General features: G+C 62.3%; 3 protein-coding genes across 3 annotated transcripts; all 3 read left to right on the top strand.

Moving 5' to 3' along the window:
- The first annotated feature begins 6,991 nt into the window (after positions 1-6,991).
- LOC128674450 (uncharacterized) lies at positions 6,992-9,280 on the top strand. Its single transcript, XM_053752969.2, has one exon. It carries the CDS (start codon positions 6,992-6,994, stop codon positions 9,278-9,280), a length of 2,289 nt encoding a protein of 762 aa, XP_053608944.2.
- A 3,860-nt stretch (positions 9,281-13,140) lies between these two features.
- On the top strand, positions 13,141-15,156 carry LOC128674449 (uncharacterized). The gene has a single exon (XM_053752968.1). It carries the CDS (start codon positions 13,141-13,143, stop codon positions 15,154-15,156), a length of 2,016 nt encoding a protein of 671 aa, XP_053608943.1.
- On the top strand, positions 15,156-16,142 carry LOC128674448 (uncharacterized; the record flags this gene model as incomplete). Its single annotated transcript, XM_064436290.1, has 2 exons — positions 15,156-15,581; positions 15,648-16,142. Coding segments are annotated over exons 1-2 (921 nt in total), but the record flags the coding sequence as incomplete, so codon positions are not given.

The following is a 16,142-nucleotide window of genomic DNA, read 5'->3' as shown; positions in this document are numbered from 1 at the left end:
GCATTGCAGGAGTCTATACTTGGGGGTTGTGCGATCGATGGCCTTATACGGTTCTCCTGTTTGGGCCGACGCCCTGAATAGCCGGAATATCGCCCTTCTGCGTAAACCGCAGAGGGTGATGGCGATCAGGGCCATAAGAGGGTATCGCACAATCTCCCATGAGGCGGCGTGTGTGCTAGCCGGATGTGTGCCCTGGGACATTGACGCGAGGGCCCTTGCGTCACTTTATTTTCAACGCAAGGAGGCGCGGTCTCAGGACGTCCGGTTGGCACCTCGTGAAGTTACTGCGCTTCGCGAGGAGTTGCGGCAGCGCACAGCATTAGAGTGGGTCGGAAGGCTGGAGGAGCCCAGTGCGGGCAGCAGAACCATCGGGGCAGTCCGTCCGGTTCTGCTACAGTGGTTGGCCAGGCAGCACGGAGTCCTGTCGTTCCGCCTGACGCAGATACTCTCCGGACATGGTTGTTTCGGAGGATATCTGTGTCGGATAGCGGGTCGGGAACCGACTGCCCGGTGCCACCACTGCGACGACTGTCCCGATGAGGACGCCCAGCACACGCTGGACAGTTGTTCGGCGTGGGCTGAAGAGCGCTCCATATTGCGTGCTGCCATTGGAGACGACCTCTCGCTGCCTTCTGTGGTTCGATCTATGGTCGGCAGCGAGACGTCGTGGGCGGCGATGCAGGTCTTTGCGGAGTCAGTAATGCTCCGCAAAGAGGCGGCGGAAAGAGACCGGGAGGTAACTGCCGACCTGGCCATCCGTCGCCGGCGCCCGGGGCGCAGGCGCCGGGCTTTTGCTCGGTACTTGCTACCCCCATAACGAGGGTCGGTCGGGTGGCGGTAGCGGGTTTTCCGCTGCCCGGCATACGACCCTCCGGGTTGAAGGCGCACGATGTGTTCCGTGCGCCTCCCCCTTTTGGACGGAGAGTGCGAGCTCGGTGAAGCTCCCCCCGTAAGGGTTCGCTCCATTCCCCTTCCGTTTTGGAAGGGCGAATGAGAGAGGAACACCATTATAGCCGCGTCGGAGTCGTGGAGGTTTGTTGTTCCCATAACTCCGACAAAAGCGGCCGAGTATGAACACCGGGTGGTTTTTTAGTGGGTTCATGCCCCACATACCCGTCTGGCTTCCCGCGGCTAGACGGCAAGACGAAGGTCTTTTTCCACTCGAAAAAAAAAAAAAAAAGGTTAGGTTAGGTTAGGTTAGGTTAGGTTAGGTTAGGTTAGGTTGGGGTGCTACTGTCAGGAAACCTCCACGTTGGCTCGATGATTTGAAGGTTTGCTTCTGTCACTTGATCTTTGATTCGGTGATAGCGGCGGCTGACAAGTTATTGGGCTGGTGCACCCTGGGCGACGGTTAATAACTCCCCGTTTAGGGGTCTTGTTAGCCGTTGGCAAATGTCCTGGCAACTGGTGGTGGGTTACCCATGTCGGGTAACCCAGGTTGGAGAGCCAATTGGCTCAGTGGCTGTGAGAGAAGAGGGCTAAGCCCTCTACTCTTACAGCCGTGGTAGGGGTCGCGGGGGAAGAGGAGGGGTTGGTATTACGGTGCGCCGCTCTCCCTATCCTCCGCGACCAGGCGCGGCCATGGCGCAAACATGGTGATCGGTGGGGCCGCAGAGGAGGAGGACTGCCGGTATTACGGTGCGCCGCTGTCCCTATCCTCTGCGGCCGAATGAGGCGCGGCCATGGCGCAGGCATGGTGGTCGGTGGGGCCGCAGAGGAGGAGGACTGCCGGTATTACGGTGCGCCGCTGTCCCTATCCTCTGCGGCCGAATAAGACGGAGAGCCGCTGCCTCCGGTCTGCTTCCGGACTGGATGGCGTGCGGCTCGCCTTGGTGGTTGGGGGCGCGCCTGCGGGCGCCCCCCTGAATCGGTGGGACAAGGGTCCCACCCGGCGGCAGGGGTCCTCCAGATGTCGGAGGGCCCCTGAGAGTGGAGAGTCCGGTCTCTGGTGATAGAGACCGGCCAGTCGCTGAGGCGCCTTGTGCTAGTTAGATCCGAGGCGCCTCTTTGTAAAAAGCGGCCGATGGCATCCGCAGGGGTTTAGTGGGTAGTCTGGGCCGATTAGCTGCCCAGGAGTCCCACACTCAGTGCGTAAATGCATTCCCCTGCGAAAACAAAAAAAAAAAAAAAAAAAAGGTTAGGTTAGGTTAGGTTAGGTTAGGTTAGGTTAGGTTAGGTTAGGTTAGGTTAGGTTAGGTTAGGTTAGGTTGGGGTGCTACTACAGGGGTGCTACTTGTCAGGAAACCTCCACGTTGGCTCGATGATTTGAAGGTTTGCTTCTGTCACTTGATCTTTGATTCGGTGATAGCGGCGGCTGACAAGTTATTGGGCTGGTGCACCCTGGGCGACGGTTAATAACTCCCCGTTTAGGGGTCTTGTTAGCCGTTGGCAAATGTCCTGGCAACTGGTGGTGGGTTACCCATGTCGGGTAACCCAGGTTGGAGAGCCAATTGGCTCAGTGGCTGTGAGAGAAGGGGGCTAAGCCCTCTACTCTTACAGCCGTGGTAGGGGTCGCGGGGGAAGAGGAGGGGTTGGTATTACGGTGCGCCGCTCTCCCTATCCTCCGCGACCAGGCGCGGCCATGGCGCAAACATGGTGGTCGGTGGGGCCGCAGAGGAGGAGGACTGCCGGTATTACGGTGCGCCGCTGTCCCTATCCTCTGCGGCCGAATGAGGCGCGGCCATGGCGCAGGCATGGTGGTCGGTGGGGCCGCAGAGGAGGAGGACTGCCGGTATTACGGTGCGCCGCTGTCCCTATCCTCTGCGGCCGAATAAGACGGAGAGCCGCTGCCTCCGGTCTGCTTCCGGACTGGATGGCGTGCGGCTCGCCTTGGTGGTTGGGGGCGCGCCTGCGGGCGCCCCCCCTGAATCGGTGGGACAGAGGTCCCACCCGGCGGCAGGGGTCCTCCAGATGTCGGAGGGCCCCTGAGAGTGGAGAGTCCGGTCTCTGGTGAAAGAGACCGGCCAGTCGCTGAGGCGCCTTGTGCTAGTTAGATCCGAGGCGCCTCTTTGTAAAGCGGCCGATGGCATCCGCAGGGGTTTAGTGGGTAGTCTGGGCCGATTAGCTGCCCAGGAGTCCCACACTCAGTGCGTAAATGCATTCCCCTGCGAAAACAAAAAAAAAAAAAAAAAAAAGGTTGGGGTGCTACTGTCAGGAAACCTCCACGTTGGCTCGATGATTTGAAGGTTTGCTTCTGTCACTTGATCTTTGATTCGGTGATAGCGGCGGCTGACAAGTTATTGGGCTGGTGCACCCTGGGCGACGGTTAATAACTCCCCGTTTAGGGGTCTTGTTAGCCGTTGGCAAATGTCCTGGCAACTGGTGGTGGGTTACCCATGTCGGGTAACCCAGGTTGGAGAGCCAATTGGCTCAGTGGCTGTGAGAGAAGGGGGCTAAGCCCTCTACTCTTACAGCCGTGGTAGGGGTCGCGGGGGAAGAGGAGGGGTTGGTATTACGGTGCGCCGCTCTCCCTATCCTCCGCGACCAGGCGCGGCCATGGCGCAGACATGGTGGTCGGTGGGGCCGCAGAGGAGGAGGACTGCCGGTATTACGGTGCGCCGCTGTCCCTATCCTCTGCGGCCGAATGAGGCGCGGCCATGGCGCAGACATGGTGGTCGGTGGGGCCGCAGAGGAGGAGGACTGCCGGTATTACGGTGCGCCGCTGTCCCTATCCTCTGCGGCCGAATAAGACGGAGAGCCGCTGCCTCCGGTCTGCTTCCGGACTGGATGGCGTGCGGCTCGCCTTGGTGGTTGGGGGCGCGCCTGCGGGCGCCCCCCCTGAATCGGTGGGACAGAGGTCCCACCCGGCGGCAGGGGTCCTCCAGATGTCGGAGGGCCCCTGAGAGTGGAGAGTCCGGTCTCTGGTGAAAGAGACCGGCCAGTCGCTGAGGCGCCTTGTGCTAGTTAGATCCGAGGCGCCTCTTTGTAAAGCGGCCGATGGCATCCGCAGGGGTTTAGTGGGTAGTCTGGGCCGATTAGCTGCCCAGGAGTCCCACACTCAGTGCGTAAATGCATTCCCCTGCGAAAACAAAAAAAAAAAAAAAAAAAAAAGGTTAGGTTAGGTTGGGGTGCTACTGTCAGGAAACCTCCACGTTGGCTCGATGATTTGAAGGTTTGCTTCTGTCACTTGATCTTTGATTCGGTGATAGCGGCGGCTGACAAGTTATTGGGCTGGTGCACCCTGGGCGACGGTTAATAACTCCCCGTTTAGGGGTCTTGTTAGCCGTTGGCAAATGTCCTGGCAACTGGTGGTGGGTTACCCATGTCGGGTAACCCAGGTTGGAGAGCCAATTGGCTCAGTGGCTGTGAGAGAAGGGGGCTAAGCCCTCTACTCTTACAGCCGTGGTAGGGGTCGCGGGGGAAGAGGAGGGGTTGGTATTACGGTGCGCCGCTCTCCCTATCCTCCGCGACCAGGCGCGGCCATGGCGCAGACATGGTGGTCGGTGGGGCCGCAGAGGAGGAGGACTGCCGGTATTACGGTGCGCCGCTGTCCCTATCCTCTGCGGCCGAATGAGGCGCGGCCATGGCGCAGGCATGGTGGTCGGTGGGGCCGCAGAGGAGGAGGACTGCCGGTATTACGGTGCGCCGCTGTCCCTATCCTCTGCGGCCGAATAAGACGGAGAGCCGCTGCCTCCGGTCTGCTTCCGGACTGGATGGCGTGCGGCTCGCCTTGGTGGTTGGGGGCGCGCCTGCGGGCGCCCCCCCCTGAATCGGTGGGACAGAGGTCCCACCCGGCGGCAGGGGTCCTCCAGATGTCGGAGGGCCCCTGAGAGTGGAGAGTCCGGTCTCTGGTAAAAGAGACCGGCCAGTCGCTGAGGCGCCTTGTGCTAGTTAGATCCGAGGCGCCTCTTTGTAAAGCGGCCGATGGCATCCGCAGGGGTTTAGTGGGTAGTCTGGGCCGATTAGCTGCCCAGGAGTCCCACACTCAGTGCGTAAATGCATTCCCCTGCGAAAACAAAAAAAAAAAAAAAGGTTAGGTTAGGTTGGGGTGCTACTGTCAGGAAACCTCCACGTTGGCTCGATGATTTGAAGGTTTGCTTCTGTCACTTGATCTTTGATTCGGTGATAGCGGCGGCTGACAAGTTATTGGGCTGGTGCACCCTGGGCGACGGTTAATAACTCCCCGTTTAGGGGTCTTGTTAGCCGTTGGCAAATGTCCTGGCAACTGGTGGTGGGTTACCCATGTCGGGTAACCCAGGTTGGAGAGCCAATTGGCTTAGTGGCTGTGAGAGAAGGGGGCTAAGCCCTCTACTCTTACAGCCGTGGTAGGGGTCGCGGGGGAGGAGGAGGGGTTGGTATTACGGTGCGCCGCTCTCCCTATCCTCCGCGACCAGGCGCGGCCATGGCGCAAACATGGTGGTCGGTGGGGCCGCAGAGGAGGAGGACTGCCGGTATTACGGTGCGCCGCTGTCCCTATCCTCTGCGGCCGAATGAGGCGCGGCCATGGCGCAGGCATGGTGGTCGGTGGGGCCGCAGAGGAGGAGGACTGCCGGTATTACGGTGCGCCGCTGTCCCTATCCTCTGCGGCCGAATAAGACGGAGAGCCGCTGCCTCCGGTCTGCTTCCGGACTGGATGGCGTGCGGCTCGCCTTGGTGGTTGGGGGCGCGCCTGCGGGCGCCCCCCCTGAATCGGTGGGACAGAGGTCCCACCCGGCGGCAGGGGTCCTCCAGATGTCGGAGGGCCCCTGAGAGTGGAGAGTCCGGTCTCTGGTGAAAGAGACCGGCCAGTCGCTGAGGCGCCTTGTGCTAGTTAGATCCGAGGCGCCTCTTTTTAAAGCGGCCGATGGCATCCGCAGGGGTTTAGTGGGTAGTCTGGGCCGATTAGCTGCCCAGGAGTCCCACACTCAGTGCGTAAATGCATTCCCCTGCGAAAACAAAAAAAAAAAAAAAAAAGGTTAGGTTAGGTTAGGTTAGGTTAGGTTAGGTTAGGTTAGGTTGGGGTGCTACTGTCAGGAAACCTCCACGTTGGCTCGATGATTTGAAGGTTTGCTTCTGTCACTTGATCTTTGATTCGGTGATAGCGGCGGCTGACAAGTTATTGGGCTGGTGCACCCTGGGCGACGGTTAATAACTCCCCGTTTAGGGGTCTTGTTAGCCGTTGGCAAATGTCCTGGCAACTGGTGGTGGGTTACCCATGTCGGGTAACCCAGGTTGGAGAGCCAATTGGCTCAGTGGCTGTGAGAGAAGGGGGCTAAGCCCTCTACTCTTACAGCCGTGGTAGGGGTCGCGGGGGAAGAGGAGGGGTTGGTATTACGGTGCGCCGCTCTCCCTATCCTCCGCGACCAGGCGCGGCCATGGCGCAAACATGGTGGTCGGTGGGGCCGCAGAGGAGGAGGACTGCCGGTATTACGGTGCGCCGCTGTCCCTATCCTCTGCGGCCGAATGAGGCGCGGCCATGGCGCAGGCATGGTGGTCGGTGGGGCCGCAGAGGAGGAGGACTGCCGGTATTACGGTGCGCCGCTGTCCCTATCCTCTGCGGCCGAATAAGACGGAGAGCCGCTGCCTCCGGTCTGCTTCCGGACTGGATGGCGTGCGGCTCGCCTTGGTGGTTGGGGGCGCGCCTGCGGGCGCCCCCCCTGAATCGGTGGGACAAAGGTCCCACCCGGCGGCAGGTGTCCTCCAGATGTCGGAGGGCCCCTGAGAGTGGAGAGTCCGGTCTCTGGTGAAAGAGACCGGCCAGTCGCTGAGGCGCCTTGTGCTAGTTAGATCCGAGGCGCCTCTTTGTAAAGCGGCCGATGGCATCCGCAGGGGTTTAGTGGGTAGTCTGGGCCGATTAGCTGCCCAGGAGTCCCACACTCAGTGCGTAAATGCATTCCCCTGCGAAAACAAAAAAAAAAAGGTTAGGTTAGGTTAGGTTAGGTTGGGGGACACCCCACAGTGCTAGCGTCCTCGTCGCGTCCCCTGGGCAACGTCGCGTCCTGACCACCGTAACGGAGTGGCAGGCCGACGGCTAATTGGCACTGTGCAAGAAGGAGCAATCGTTGCGCTTAAAATGAACGGAACTCAATTGCGGGACGCCTCCGGGCGTTTCCTGAAAAAGGGCCCTTCTCAGGGCCACCCTAACGGCCCTTCTCAGGGCCACCCAAACGGCCCTTCTCAGGGCCAATCAAACGGCCCTTCTCAGGGCCAACTAAAGGGAAGGAGTGGAAAGCGTGGGGGGAAGAGTTTGGTGGGGGGAGAGAAAAGTTCGGGCGGGAAGGACGGAAGTGATAAGGAGCGGTCCAGGTCCGAACATGAAGGAAGTCGCGGTGGATCGGAAGGGGAAGGAACGGTCCAAGGAAGGCTGTGGAATCCGCTGGGAAGTGTGGGCTCCATCACCTCGCTGTCCGAATCGGTGCTGGGTACCAAGCGCCTCTACTCAGAGGTAGCGAGTGGGTCCGGATCCGGTTCGGACACGGAGGTTGAGTGGACACGGCCGGAAACATTGTCGAAGGCAAAAAGGGGGAAGGCTCGAGGTGCCTCGAATACGACGGGAGCCCGGGCTGAAACGCGAAGGAGCCGGGAGGAGGATGTGGAGGCCTCGTTCTCAGCCACTCTGGGGACTCGGGCCTTCCGGAGGGGAGAACACCCGAGTGGGGACGAAGGGTCGGATGTGGCCCCCATTGAGGTACGGGACTTCAGTGCCTTGGGTGCTGAGGGACTTATGGCCACCGCGGTGGAGAGGCTGGGAATTATAACCAGCCTCGTCAGAAAGACCACCTCCCTCAAAGGGGGCTACAGTGCAAAAATTTTGCGGGCCTCTACGGACATCAGGGATATTATGGACACCCTGGTGTCGCGTAGTGAGTCGGATGAGGTCCGACGTCTCAGAGCCGATAACGGTCGTCTCCAAAGAGAGGTGGCCAACATGAGGGCAGAGGTCGCTGCGCTCCGCAGTGGGTTTGAGGAGGCCCGCCGAGAGGCCAATCAGGCTGCGCGAGCTGCGGAACAGCGGTCAGGTGCACCTGCGGAGAAAGAGCTGATGGAGAGGCTGGAGGCTTCCATAGCGAAAATGATAGATGGCCGCCTAGCAGAGCTGAAGTTTTGCCTCCCTCGGATGACCACCCGCCCCCCACTGGCGGGTGATAGTTCGGAGGTGGCGAGGGCTACTAGAGCGGCCATTGCGGAGGCCTCCGGCTTAAGTCCGGCGCTGCCGACTGATCGGGCGGAAGTGGAAGGCTGTAGTGGGGAAGTTATCGAGGAGGTGATGGAGCGGGGGCCGACGACCTCTGCAGCTCCGGACGGATTCCCGAAGCTTCCTGGAGTTGAGGATGGGCCGACGACCTCGGCAATTCTGGTCGACGGACCCCCGGAGCTCCCCTGGGTTGAGGTTGGGAGGAGGAGCAAAGGGAAGGGAAAGGGCAAAAAGTCCAAGCCCAAGCCCGAGGCGGTACCCAAGGGGGCCCCCTCAACCGTGCCCAAGCCTACGGTGGCGCCCAAGGGGGCGCCTACGTCTGTGCCCAAGGAGTCCCCCAAGGCGGCGCCAGTGAGGGCGGCGAAGAAACTGTCGACCCCTAGCTCCTCGGCTGTAATTCTTAAGTTACAGCCGGAGGCAGTGCAAAATGGGGCCACATACGGTTCCGCCCTCCTCAAGGCCGAGCAAGAGGTGAACCTGGAGGAGTTGGGCATTGGCTCGCTTCGGATTCGCCCGAGTGCGACTGGAGCGAGATTAATTGAGGTCCCCGGCTCCTCTAGCTCAGGCAAGGCGGACGCACTTGCCTCGGCCTTGAAGGTGGCCTTGGCTGGCGTCGCGGATGTCTCCAGACCTGTCAAAACTGCGGACTTCCGCATGACGGGTCTGAACGATGCGGCTACTGTGCAGCGAATAAAAGCTGCGGTTGCACAAGCTGGGAGCTGCACAGAGGATCACGTCTGGGTAGGCGAAATCCGCTCGGACTGGCGGGGCTCTGGCTCTGCCCTGATGCGCTGCCCGGTAACGGCAGCCAAAAAGCTGGTCGAGGCGGGTAGCCTCAGGGTGGGTTGGGGCCGCGTGCAGCTCCGACACTTGGAGGCGCGCCCCATGCACTGTTACAAGTGCATGGGGAAGGGGCACACTGCAGCGCTGTGTCCCTCGCAGACGGACCGCAGTCGGCTCTGCTACAGATGTGGGGAGGCGGGGCATTTGTCCTCTTCCTGCACCGCGGAGCCCCGCTGCGCAGTTTGCCGCGACGCTGGCAAGCCGGCGGACCATGTGATGGGGGGTAGGTCATGCAATCCCCCGTCAACCAGAGGGAAGGGATCGTCCCCTCCTCCGCGAGAGGATAGACAAGAGGCGGCGTCGGATGGCCAAATGGAGGAGTGATGGGGGTCGCCTTCCTCCAGGCCAACCTCAACCACTGTGCCAGGGCGCAGGATCTCTTCCTGCAATCCATGGCGGAGTGGGATGTGGATGTCGCGGTGGTCTCGGAGCCGTACGCGATTCCCGCCCTGTCCCACTGGACAGGTGATCTGGATGGCTCCGTGGCCATCGTGGCTAGGTCTGGTGCCGCCCCTCCCCTCGTGACTAAGAGGAGAGGAAATGGTTTTGTCGTGGCGGTTCGGGGAGAGTACGCCATAATTGGTGTCTACTTCTCTCCGAATCGGGATCTGCCGGACCTGGAGCAGTTTATGGACGCTCTGGGGCCGGAGGTAAGGCGGCTGGCGCCTCTAAAGGTCATTGTGGCTGGCGACTTCAACGCCAAATCAACGGCGTGGGGGAACCCAGCCACGGAACCTAAGGGGCGAAAGGTTGAAGAGTGGGCGCTGGCTGCGGGGCTGACTCTGCTAAATAGGGGGTCGGCCTACACATGCGTGCGGCGGACGGGCGGCTCGATGGTGGACTTGACGTTCGCTACCCCTGCCGCCGCACGCACAGTGATGGATTGGAGGGTCGAAGTGGGAGTGGAGACACTCTCGGATCACTGGTATATTCGGTTCGAGGTGTCTGCCACTCCCCAAAGTCAGGCGGTGTCATCGCCCCGGGTGCGCAGCCGGTTCCCGCGTTGGGCCCTCACACGACTCGACCGGGAGTTGGCGGAAGAGGCGGCCATCGTCGGCCGATGGAGTCTTCCGCCTTTAGCTAGAGTGGGGGTGGACGAAGCGGCTAGCCGTCTCGGCGCCACTTTCACAGCGGTGTGCCGAGCGGCCATGCCTAGCGTAGGACGAGCGCCCCCTAGGCGGGCGATCTATTGGTGGTCGGCGGAGATTGCCGCCCTCCGCACTGCCTGCAATGCGGCCCGAAGGGCCTATAGTCGAAACAGGCGACGCAACACCCGGGACGAGGAGAGGGATGGTCGGCTGTATGCAGTATATGTCGACAAACGGAAGGAGCTGCAGCTGGCCATCAGTCGGGCCAAGGAGGAAGCCTTCGAGGAGCTGGTGGAGGGCATAGAAAGAGATCCGTGGGGCCGGCCGTACAAATGGGCGCGTGACAAATTGCGTCCACAGGCAGCCCCATTAACGGAGACCCTCCAACCGGCCCTGCTGGAAGATATTGTCGGGGACCTGTTCCCCGGCAGTCCGCGGGGGTTTTCTCCTCCAAGGATGGCCCGACAGCCGCCTGACGAAGTGGAGGAAGGTGAGGTGGAGGCTAATCCGCCTTCCGTCACCGATGCCGAAATGGGGGTGGTGCTCGACCGCCTCCGAACAAGGAAGAGGGCACCGGGTCCAGACGGGGTGCACGGGAGAGTGCTTGCGCTAATTCTCGTGCATCTCGAGGAGGAGTTTCGGGGACTGCTCGACCGCTGCCTGCGGGAGGGGCAGTTCCCGTTACCATGGAAAGAGGGCCGACTCTGCCTTATTCCGAAGGGGAGCCGGCCCCTGGACTCGGCTTCGGCAGTGCGACCTCTAGTCTTGCTGAGCGAGGCTGGGAAGGCCCTGGAGAGTGTTGTGGCTTCTCGCCTCGTTCAGCATGTGGAGGACGGCCCGGGACCGCGTCTATCTGACATGCAGTATGGATTCCGGGCCAAGAGGTCCACCATCGATGCCCTCAGACGTCTACGGTCGGTGACGGAGGAGGCGGATCGAGAAGGCGATGTGACCCTGGCGACGTCTTTAGACGTCGCCAACGCCTTCAACAGCATCCCGCACAGTGTAATACGGGAGGCACTCCGGTACTTTGGGGTGCCCTCGTATCTGCGGCGGCTGTTGGGGGTGTACCTGGAGGATCGTGTTGTCCTGTACGAGGACGGGGGGGGTCGTATGGTTCGGCGGAGCGTCGGATGCGGTGTGCCACAGGGGTCGATTCTCGGCCCTATCCTGTGGGACATCGCCTACGACTGGGTCTTGCGGTGCCGGCTTCCCCCCGGGACGGGTGTCATCTGCTACGCGGATGACACTCTCTTCACGTCTCGGGGTGCGAATTTCGGCGAGGCGGCGCGGTTGGCTGAAATGGGCCTTGCCCTTTTGGTCGGCCGCATAGAGAGGCTAGGGCTTCGGGTCCGTCTGGATAAGACCGAAGTCCTCCTCTTCCGCGGGGCCCGGACGCGAGGACCTCCCCCAGGGGCGCGCCTCCAGGTGGGTCATGAGGAGTTGAGGGTGAGTACTCAGATGAAATATCTGGGTCTCATCCTTGACGGAAGATGGTCCTTCGGCCCCCACTTTCGCGAGCTGGGGCCGAGGATAGTCAGGGCGGCTGCGTCACTGGGCCGACTCCTTCCAAATCTGGGTGGACCCAGTGACGCCGTGAGGAGGCTGTACTCTGGCGTGTGTCGGAGTATGGCGATGTACGGGGCCCCCATTTGGGTGGACGCCCTTGACGCGACGAATAAACGCCTTCTGCGGCAGGCGCAGAAGGTGATCGCGCTAAGGGTGATACGGGGGTACCGTACAGTGGCGTTCTCTGCGGCCACAGCCCTTGCGGGCGACCCGCCATGGGAGTTAGTGGCGGAGGTGCTCGCCGAGGTGTACCACTTTGTGGCAAACAGGAGGGAGATCGGCGAGCACCCCACGGTGGAGGTCATCCGGCGGGTTCGATTGCGAGGGCAAGAGGAACTCATGCGGAGGTGGGAGGCGGACCTGGCGCGGGCAGAGTATGGTGTACGCACAGTAGGGGCCCTCCGTCAGGTCCTGGAGAGGTGGATGCTGAGAAGACGCAAGCCTCTCACCTTCCGCGTGACGCAGATACTCACCGGGCACGGCTGCTTCGGTGTGTATCTGCACCGCGTGGCCCAGAGGGAGTCTGAGCCTGTATGCCATGATTGTGGCGAGGCTGAGGACACTGCTCAACATGTCCTAGAGCAGTGTTCCAGATGGAGTCGGCAGCGCCACGATCTGGTGGCAGCGCTTGGTGGAGCGGACCTGTCGCTCCCGAGTGTCGTCAATGCGATGCTCGGGAGTGACGGAGCCTGGGCGGCAGTGGCCTCCTTCTGTGAGACTGTTATGTCACAGAGGGAGGCCGAGGAAAGGAACCGCGAGGACCACCCCCTCGCGGAGCCGATCCGCAGAAGGCGGACGGGGGTGCGACGCAGGCGCTACCTTGCGCGCTTGCAAGCGCCTCCGTAATCGGTGGGACTAAAGTCCCACCCGTCGGCAGGGGTCCACCAGGTGTCGGTGGGCCCCTGAGAATGGTGAGTCCGGTCTCTGGCGAAAGAGACCGGCCAGTCGCTGAGGCGTCTTGTGTTAGATAGATCCGAGGCGCCTCCCTGTAAAGCGGCCGATGGCACCCGCAGGGGTTTAGTGGGTAGTCTGGGCTGGATAGCGGCCCAGGAGTCCCACACTCAGTGCGTAAATGCATTCCCCTGCGAAAACAAAAAAAAAAAAAAAAAAGGTTAGGTTAGGTTAGGTTAGGTTAGGTTAGGTTAGGTTAGGTTAGGTTCGGTTAGGTTAGGTTAGGTTTGGCGGGGGAACCACCCCACAGTGCTTGCGTCCACGTCGCGTTCCCCGGGCAACGTCGCGTCCTAACCACCGTAACGGAGTGGTTAGGCCGACGGCTAAAGTGCACTGTGCAGAAGGAGCAATTTGCAACTGTGAAGGATGTCGTCTAATGACCAAGCATTGAGGGACGCCCGCGGGCGTTTCCTGAAAAAAGGCCCTTCTCAGGGCCACCCAAAAGGCCCTTCTCAGGGCCACCCAAAAGGCCCTTCTCAGGGCCACCCAAAAGGCCCTTCTCAGGGCCACCCAAAAGGCCCTTCTCAGGGCCACCCAAAAGGCCCTTCTCAGGGCCAAACAAAGGGAAGGGGGGAAATGGAATGTTCAGAGTCTGAACATTCCGCTGGGGAGGAAACTGACGGGAGTGGCCTCGCTGTGGGCCAAGAGAGGATGGGGAGCCTGATGGGAAGTGCGGGCTCCATCACCTCGTTGTCGGAGTCGGTGCTGGGCAACAAGCGCCTCTATTCTGAGGTGGCGACTGGTTCCGGCACCGACACTGAGGTCGGTGTGCCACGGGCACAGTCAGTGGCGAAGAGGGGCAAGGCTCGGGGTGCCTCGCACCTGACGAGGGCCCGGGCTGAGGCGAGGAGGAGTCAGGAGGAGGATGCCGAGGCTTCCTTCTCGGCCTCTCTAGGGGCTCGGGCCTTCCGGAGGGGAGGACCCCCGAATGGTGGGGACGATGATGTGGTGGTGGCCCCCATTGATGCGCGGGACTTTGGGGCCATGGGTGCTGATGGACTCATGGCCACTGCGGTGGAGAGGCTGGGTATAATAACCAGCCTCGTCGGGAAGACTGCCGCCCTCAAGGGGGGCTTCAACTCCAAAATTATGCGGGCCTCCTCGGATATCAGGGATATCGTGGACACCCTGGTGGCGCGCAGCGAGTCGGACGAAGTTCGACGCCTCAAGGCCGATAATGGTCGCCTCCAAAGGGAGGTGGCCATTATGAAGGCTGAGGTCGCTGCGCTCCGCCGGGGGTTCGAGGAGGCTCGCCGTGAGGCTGCTCAGGCTGCGCGGACGGTGCAGCGGCAGGCTGCTCCAGTGGAGGATGAGCTGGAGCAGAGGATGGCCAGATTGATTGATGGCCGTCTGGCAGCGTTAGGACTGGCTGGGTGTCCTCGGAGTGCCACTCGTCCACCTCTGGCGGGTGACAACTCCGAGGTGGCGAGGGCTGCAAGGACGGCCATTGATCAGGCCTCCGGTCTGGGTCCGGCGCCGCGGCTTGAGCAGCCGGTGGTGGAGTTGGAGGTTCGGGCCCCTGCACGCCCGGCCTCTGAGAGGCGGGGTTGTAAGGGGGTAGGTGCTGGGGGAGTGACAGAGTGGGGGCCCTTCGGGCCGTCGACCTCAACAGCTGTGGTCGACGAATGCCCGGAGCTCCCCTGGGTCGAAGTCCGGGGGAGGAGGGGGAAGGGGAAGGGCGTGGGAAAGAAGTCCCAGCCCAAACCTGCGGAGCGACCGGCGGCGGCCCCAACAAAGGCCACTGCAACGGCGCCCAAGGCACCCCCCAGGGCGGCGCCAGCGAGGGCGGCCAAGCTGTCGGCCCCTAGCTCCTCGGCTGTAATTCTCAAGTTACAGCCGGAGGCAGCGCAAAAAGGGGCCACATACAGCTCCGCCCTCCTCAAGGCCGAGCAGGCGGTGAGCCTGGAGGGGCTAGGAATCGGCTCGCTTCGGATTCGCCCGAGTGCGACCGGGGCGAGGCTAATCGAGGTCTCTGGCCCTTCCAACTCAGACAAGGCAGATGCGCTTGCATCGGCCTTGAAGGCGGCCCTTTCCGGCGTCGCGGACGTTTCCAGACCCGTCAAAACCGCGGACTTCCGCGTGACGGGCCTGAATGATGCGGCAACGGCGCAGCGGATAAAGGCTGCGGTCGCGCAAGCCGGGAGCTGCACGGAGGACCAGGTCTGGGTGGGTGAAATCCGCTCAGACTGGCGGGGCTCTGGCTCTGCCCTGATGCGCTGCCCGGTCACGACGGCTAAAAAGCTGATCGAGGCGGGCAGCCTCACGGTAGGCTGGAGTCGAGTGCAGCTCCGGCACCTGGAGGCGCGCCCCATGCACTGCTACAAGTGCATGGGGAAGGGGCACACCGCATCGCTGTGCCCCTCGCAGACGGACCGCAGCCGGCTCTGCTATAGGTGCGGGGAGGCAGGGCATTTGTCCGCCTCCTGCACAGCGGAGCCCCGCTGCGCGGTATGCCGCGACGCCGGCAAGCCGGCGGGCCACGTGATGGGGGGTAGGGCCTGCAACCCACCCCCGATCCGAGGGAAAGGGCCGTCCCCTCCTCCGCGCGAGGGAAGGCAAGGGGAGGCGCCAGTCGGCCAAATGGAGGAGTGATGGGGGTCACCTTCCTCCAGGCCAACCTCAACCACTCCGCTAGGGCGCAGGATCTCCTCCTGCAATCCATGGCGGAGTGGGATTTGGATGTCGCGGTGGTCGCGGAGCCGTACGCGGTTCCCTCCCTGCCTCACTGGGCGGGGGATCTGGATGGCCTCGTGGCCATCGTGGCTAGGCCTGGTGCCGCCCCTCCCCTCGCGATTAAGAAGAGAGGGAACGGCTTTGTGGTGGCGGTTCGGGGAGAGTACGCCATAATTGGTGTTTACTTCTCCCCGAACCGGGATTTGCCGGCCCTGGAGCGGTTCTTGGATGCCCTGGGGCCGGAAATAAGGCGGTTAGCGCCCCTAAAGGTCTTCGTGGCCGGTGACTTCAACGCCAAATCAACGGCGTGGGGGAACCCGGCCACGGAGCCCAAGGGGCGAAAGGTGGAAGAGTGGGCGCTGGCCGCGGGGCTGTCTCTCCTAAACAGGGGGACAGCCCACACGTGCGTGCGACGGACGGGCGGATCGGTGGTGGACTTGACGTTCGCCACCCCCTCCGCCGCGCGCTCCGTGTCGGACTGGAGGGTGGACGGGGGGGTGGAGACACTCTCGGACCACTTGTATATTCGGTTCGAGGTGTCGGCCGCCCCCCAATGTCAGGCGGCATCATCGTCCCGGGTGCGCAGCCGGTTCCCGCGCTGGGCCCTTACGCGGCTTGACCGGGAGCTGGCGGAAGAGGCGGCCATCGTCGGCCGCTGGAGCCTCCCGCCTCTAGACGGAATGGGGGTGGACGACGCGGCTGACCGTCTCGGCGACGCTTTCACAGCGGTGTGCCGGGCGGCCATGCCAAGCGTAGGTCGAGCCCCCCCTAGGCGGGCGGTCTATTGGTGGTCGGCGGAGATTGCCGCCCTTCGCGTCGCCTGCAACGCGGCCCGAAGGGCCTATAGCCGAAGCAGGCGGCGCAGTCCCCGGGACGAGGAGAGGGATGGTCAGCTGTATGCGGTG

The sequence above is a fragment of the Plodia interpunctella genome, chromosome 12 (assembly GCF_027563975.2).
Source record: "Plodia interpunctella isolate USDA-ARS_2022_Savannah chromosome 12, ilPloInte3.2, whole genome shotgun sequence".
Lineage (NCBI taxonomy): Eukaryota > Metazoa > Arthropoda > Insecta > Lepidoptera > Pyralidae > Plodia > Plodia interpunctella.
Note: the sequence above shows the minus strand (reverse complement) of the source record. Positions and strands in the feature narration are given on the sequence as shown.

Excerpts from the sequence above, each read along its gene's own strand:
- LOC128674450 (XM_053752969.2), top strand. The coding sequence starts at position 6,992 with ATGAACGGAACTCAATTGCGGGACGCCTCCGGGCGTTTCCTGAAAAAG.
- LOC128674449 (XM_053752968.1), top strand. The coding sequence starts at position 13,141 with ATGGAATGTTCAGAGTCTGAACATTCCGCTGGGGAGGAAACTGACGGG.